At 31.2% G+C, this 6,901-nt stretch overlaps 1 protein-coding gene across 1 annotated transcript; it reads left to right on the top strand.

Moving 5' to 3' along the window:
- The first annotated feature begins 385 nt into the window (after positions 1–385).
- On the top strand, positions 386–1,000 carry LOC133334189 (cytidine deaminase-like). Its single transcript, XM_061542488.1, has 2 exons — positions 386–477; positions 570–1,000. Exons 1-2 carry the CDS (start codon positions 396–398, stop codon positions 998–1,000), a joined length of 513 nt encoding a protein of 170 aa, XP_061398472.1. The 5' UTR covers positions 386–395.
- Positions 1,001–6,901: the final 5,901 nt, after the last annotated feature.

Raw genomic sequence — 6,901 nt, 5'->3', positions numbered from 1 at the left:
TTGAGAAAACAATTTTGTGAAAGAGTATAGAAAAGCCTCTAAAATTGTATTGTTCGTTTGCTCGTTCATGACTGACCGACTCGACAATATGTGTGATAATAGGGGTTTCTTGTTGTGCCGTGCCGTACCGTACCGTTTGAAATGTTTGATTGAGTTTTCATGCTAACGAACGGCCACAAATTAAGTCCATTTGTCAGTTGACAGTCGAAGAGGTATAGAGGCGGTAAACTAGTCACGCGCTCACACAATAGAAACACAAAGAAAAAAATACGTAAATAGTACAGACAAAAAATAAAATTATTAGAAAGTCTATTTGGGAATAAAAAAAATTGCAAAAAATAGATATTTTAGAAAAAAATTCTAAGAAAAAACAAATAGAATTCAAGGTCATTGATATGGATATTGTGGACACAACCAAAGTGACAGGTCTAAAAAAGGCCAACATACCGGAGACGATTAAATTATATCAAGATTTGGGTAAGTTCATAACAAAAATTAAATTCCAAATCAAATAGAAAAAAAACATTAGAAGAAAAATTAAACTAAAATCAATTTCTTTACAAATTCAGATGACGATTCCAAAGAGCTGTTGAGATGTGCTAACAAGGTTCGACAAAATGCCTATGTCCCGTATAGTAATTTCAAAGTTGGTGCAGCTTTTCGGACAAAATGTGGTCGCATTTTTTCGGGTTGTAATGTTGAGAATGCCGCCTTTACACCCGGTTCGTGTGCCGAACGTACTGCCCTGTGTAAGGCTGTAAGTGAAGGTTTTCGTGAATTTAGTGCCGGTGCTGTGGTAGCCTATCAGGAGGATGCTTTTACACCACCCTGTGGTGTATGCCGGCAATTTATTATGGAATTTGCTGCCGACGATTTACCCATTTATGTCACAAAGGCCGTGGAGGGTACTACGGAGAAGTTGGAAAATCATGCTGGCGATCATGTGCTGTGCACATCGATATATAATCTGCTGCCAAATGGTTTTCGTAATTTTAAATGAAAAAATCTAGTGTTTTAATTAGGTTTTATTTATTATTTTTTTGTAATTTATTATTTCGTGTAATTTTAAGTTTAGAAAATTTTATAAAAATAAATACAAATTTTTGTAAAAAACTAAAAAAATAAATTTTTTCTTTGTGTTTAATTTTAGCAAAAAATTATTAACAATGATAACAACGTTCTTTGTCAGGCACACCCTATTGATACTAAAGATAGGTTATCAATAATAAAACAAATGATTAACATAATGGAATGATTTTATAATAATTTTTCAAAGGAGTGGTAAGGGGTGGAACAGTTTTCTTTTATATTAAAAACTAATTATAAATCAATTACGAAAATATTGCATAATTAAAAAAGATAAAAAAGAGATTAAGGGCGTGGATCAAAAAAAAAAATTTTTTTTTGTAGGTCTACTTAGAAGGCGTGGATTTTTTTAAAAAAGTTTTTTTGAAGAGGTTCTTAGAAGGCGTGTTTTTTTTTAAAAAATATTTTTTTGAAGGGCTCCCTTAGAAGGCGTGGATTTTTTTGAAATATTTTTTGACGGGCTCCTTAGAAGGCCTGGATTTTTCTAAAAATATTTTTTGATAGGCCCCATTAGAAGGCGTGCATTTTTTTAAAATATTTTTTGAAAGGCTCCTTAGAAGGCCTGGATTTTTTGAACATATTTTTTATGGGCTCCTTAGAAGGCGTGGTTTTTTTTAAATATTTTTTTTGAAGGGCTTCGTAGAAGGCGTGGATTTTTTTAAATATTTTTGGAAGGGCTCCCTAGAAGACGTAGATTTTTTTAAATATTTTTGGAAGGGCTCCCTAGAAGACGTAGATTTTTTTAAAAAACATTTTTGATTGGATTTTTTGAAAATATTTTTTTAAGGGCTCCTTAGAAGGCGTGATTTTTTAAATTATTTTTTGAAGGGCTCCTTAGGGGGTGTGGATTTTTTTAAAAATATTTTTTTAAGGGCTCCTTAGAAGGCGTGGATTTTTTTAAAAATATTTTTTGAAAAGCTCCTTGAAGGCGTGGATTTTTTCTAAATATTTTTTGAAGGGCTCCTTAGAAGGCGTGGATTTTTTTTAAATATTTCTTGAAGAGCTCCTTAGAAGGGGTGGATTTTTTTAAAAAATATTTTCTGAAGAGCTCCTCAGAAGGCGTGTATTTTTTTAAAAATATTTTTAAAGATCACCTTAGAAGGCTTGAATTTTTGTTTAAAAATATTTTTTGAAGGTCTTCTTAGAAGGCGTGGATTTTTTTAAAAATATTTTTTGAAAGACTTCTTAGAAGGCGTGGAATTTTTTTTAACATTTTTTTGGAGGGCTTCTTAGAAGGCGTGGATTTTTTAAATATTTTTTGAAAGGCGTGGATTTTTTTAAAAATGTTATTTGAAGGACTCCTTAGAAAACGTGATTTTCTTTTAAAATGTTATTTGAAGGGCTCCTTAGAAGGCGTGGATTTTTTTAAAAATATTTTTTGAAGGGCTCTTTAGAAGGCGTGGATTTTTTTAAAAATATTTTTTGAAGGGCTGCTTAGAAGGCGTGGATTTTGTTTTCAAATATTTTTTGAAGGGCTGTTTGGAAGGCGTGGATTTTTTTTCAAATATTTTTTGAAGGTGTTAATTTCTTTAAAAATATTTTTTGAAGGGCTTCGTAGAAGGCGTGGATTTTTTTTTAATATTTTTTGAAGGTGTTAATTTCTTTAAAAATATTTTTTGAAGGGCTCCTTAGAAGGCGTGGATTATTTTTTAAAATTTTTTTTGAAGGGTTCCTTAGAAAGGGTGGATTTTTTTAAAAATATTTTTTGAAGGCGTCGATTTTTTTAAAAATATTTTTTGAGGGGATCCTTTGAAGGCGTGTTTGTTTTAATATTTTTTGAATGGCTCCTTAGAAGGCGTGGATTTTTTTAAAAATGTTTTTTGAAGAGCTCTTTAGAAGGCATGGATTTTTCTAAAAATATATTTTGAAGGGCTCCTTAGAAGGCGTGGATTTTTTCAAAGGGCTATTTTTATTCAGAGTTTGATACTTTTCTAAATTGTATTTATCAATAGTTTTTACAATGAAAACATATTTTTGTTAATTGTATAAAAAAATTTTTTTTTTATTTTAGAAATAGTTTTATATTAATATTCATATTATTTTATTTTGAATCTTATTAAAATATATGTATATTTTTCTTTTACATTAAAAATTAATTTTTTTTTGCAAATTTTGAAAATATTTTTTTATTATTATTTTTAAGAGAAAATATTTTTTCTTAATATTGTTTAAAATTTATAAAATATTTATTCGTTTATCTTTTTTAAATCCCAATAAGATTTTTGAAGTTTATAATTTTGTATGTTAAAAAATATTTATTATATTAATTTTTTTATTTGTTATTATTTTATTAATAATTTTTAAATAATTGTCCAAAGAAATAGTTATTTCTTATTTTATTCCAGAAATTTCTTTTCTTGTCGTTACCCCCTAATAAACACGTGCCTTTTCCAAGCGTCTACCTTACCAACCTATTAACCAATAATATACCCAACATTTGAAATGTGGTAGAAAAAAACAATACTTTCACTCTTACATTTTGAACTCTCCAAATTAGTTAATTAATTAATCCATTCCAATATGCCTTTGCAAAAATTACCTTAATAACCTTGAACTTAAAGAAATGAATCGAAAAAACGTAAACTACAAAAAAATCACAAAGGCAAGAAAATCACTACTCAGCAAAATCAAACAAAGCAAATACAAAGTAAAGCCGCATAGCTGCAGCAACAACAACAGCTGATTTTTAATCATTTGTATACGTCAATTAAATATTGTTTATTGGGCATACATAATCACAACAACAACAACAACAGCAACACCAACACAAGAAGACCCCCAACAACAACAATGTTTACGTACGATGCCGATGAAACGAACGCCAACCAAACGAATGCTACAACAACTCTTTCTCACACTCACACACACATACTCTCTCTGTCTCTCTCTCTTCTACTCATTAGGTTAGTTCCGGTGTTGTTTGTTTTCGTTAGAAACTGTTGTGGGGGAGGAAGTACTCAACCAACAGAAGAGTGTTAGCTCTCTTGAACATATGAGAGGGAAATGCTCTCCATAATGAAGCTCTTGTTTGTTTGGATTTGTGTTTTTTCGTAGTCAGTGCTTTTCAAACTATGATGTGGATGTTAAAAGATCGTTTCCGTTAGAATTTAAAGGGCGGATTTAATAATAAAAATGGAATATTAATACGCGTGGATTTAAAAAAAAAAAATATTTTTTACAGCCTACCAAAAAGGAGCGGATTTCAAAAAAATAATAATAATATTTAAATTTTTTAAATCCTAACAACAAGGCGTGGATTTGTTAAAAATATTGTTATAGCCCATCATATAAAAAAAAAATTATAGCCTACCAACAAGGCGTGGATTTTAAACAACTCTTTTTTGTAGCCTATCAACTAGGCGTGGATTTAAAAAAAAAAAAAATTATAGCCTACCAACAAGGCGTGGATTTTAAACAACTCTTTTTTGTAGCTTATCAGCTAGGCGTGGATTTTAAACAACTATTTTTGTAGCCTATCAACAAGGCGTGGATTTTAACCATTTTTATAGCCTATCAACTAGGCGTGGATTTTAAGCAACTATTTTTTTGTAGCCTATCAACCAAGTTTTATTATTGTATAAAAAATATATATTTCAAATCAATATCCTCTTCGGTTATTGATCCAAAATCCTATTGGGATTTCATGTTAATCTCATTGAACAAATCTACTCATGCTATTCGGTGGAAAAACACACCCCTAACACGTGCCTTCACTGCAACAACGGATATCGGAAACGATGTATGGACTCGTTACTTATGTCCATGTGTGTGTTATTCTAGGAATCTTTCCTTTTTTTGGCTACCGTAACGAACGTCAAGTCCAGATACTCGCACAATACCCACACACAATGTGCCACTGATATTCAATTTTAGCCAGGGATAATCGTTTAAAACTCACTTAACTATAATGTGTGTGTGTGGGTGGGATATAACTGGAAACTTGTGTATAATAGAAAAATATACACATACACAGATAATTTTCTTGGATAACTAAAAATAGGCTGTCTTTTAAATGCTAAAAATTAAAGAAACTATTAAAATGTTTTCAAACAATCCACGCCTAGAAGATAGGCAACAAAAAATAATTTAAAAAAATCGGCGCCTAGAAGATAGGCAACAAAAATAATTTTAAAAATCCACGCCTAGAAAATAGGCTACAAAAAAATTAAAAAATCCACGCCAAGAAGATAGGCTAAAACATAGTATTAAAAAATCCACGCCTAGAAGATAGGCAACAAAAAATAATTTTAAACAAATCCACGTCTAGAAGATAGGCAACAAAAAAATAATTTAAAAACCCCACGCCTAGAAGATAGGCTACAAAAATAATTTTTTAAAATTCACGTCTTTCTGGTAGGCAAAAAATATTTCAAAAAATATTTTTTTTAATCCACGCCGGGTTAGTAGATTGCAAAAAAACATTTTTAAAAATCCACACTTTGTTTGTAGGCTACAAAAAATATCTGTAAAAAATCCACTCCTTGCTGAGAACCTTCAAAAATATTTTCATAAAATCCACACCTATGGATGACCTATAATTTCTTTTATTAATTATATTTTTTCTGAAAATTTCTAATTACCTTTCAATACTGTTTTTGTAAAAAATAATGTAATTAAATTTTTCATTTGTCCGACAGATGTCGAAACCCATAAAATATTTATAACGAAAATGCAATAATAAACATAATTTCATTTTTTATTTATTAGTTTAGATTTTTTCAGAGTGAGTGTGTGTGCATTTTCCCTTCCCCTTTTCACCCCTTGCCTATATTGTGGAACCCAGCCATCATTTCAAGTGAAATGAAAATTATAATTAGCTAAACATGTTGTCGAACATAATTCACAAAAAAGAGGATTATGAATGGGTAAGCAAGAGATGGTGGCAGGAGGCAGAAGGGGTGATGGTATTGGTGGCCCACAGCACCACATTAGAATCCCAGCAAACAACACTGCAGCAGTAGGTAATACTGCATTGGTGAGATGTGATGAAGATGGGACCACATTTATTGCACATTAAAGAGTGATGAAGATGAATCAAATCGTAAGGTCGTCTCGGTCGAGGGGGTAAAAACAAGGATTCAGAAATGCTTTTCTCCCCAATTTATTAAGATATTCATTTTAAAATTTTAAATTCAACTTAGCTGAATAGGATTTTCGGTAGGAAATTTATAATTCAGCCCAGCTCAGGTTTTTGGTTTTTGGGTTTTTTATAAGAAATCTGCAATTCAGCAGGGCGGAATAGGATTTTTGGTAAGAAATTTGTAATTCAGCTCAGCTGAATAAAAATTTGGGTAAGAAATCAGCAATTCAGCCCAGCTGAATAACATTTTCTATGAGAAATCTGCAATTCAGCATGGCGGAATAGGGGTTTTGGTAAGAAATCTGTTACTCAACCCAGCTGAATAAGGTTTTGGGTAAGAAATCGGAAATTCAGCCCAGCTTAATAATGTTTTGTGTGAGTAACTTCAGCTCAGCATGGCGAATAGAATTTTGGGTAAGAAATCTGCAATTCAGCTCTGCTGAATTAAATTTTCTATGAGAAATCTGCAATTCAGCATGGCGGAATAGGGTTTTTGACAAGAAATAGGCAATTTAGCCCAGCTGAATAAAATTTTCTATAAGAAATCTGGAATTCAGCTTGGCGGAATAGGTGTTTTGGGTAAGAAATCAGTAATTCCGCCCAGCTGAATAAGGTTTGGGGTAAGAAATCAGAAACTCAGCCCAGCTGAATAAACATTTCTGTGAGTAATCTGCAATTCAGCATGGCGGAATAGTGTTTTTGGTAGGAAATCTGCAATTCAGCCCAGCTGAATTA

The sequence above is a fragment of the Musca vetustissima genome, unplaced genomic scaffold (genome assembly GCF_032173495.1).
Source record: "Musca vetustissima isolate MV318-11 ecotype Yass unplaced genomic scaffold, APGP_CSIRO_Mvet_v1 utg36092, whole genome shotgun sequence".
NCBI lineage: Eukaryota > Metazoa > Arthropoda > Insecta > Diptera > Muscidae > Musca > Musca vetustissima.
This window is presented reverse-complemented; position numbering and strand designations above follow the sequence as displayed.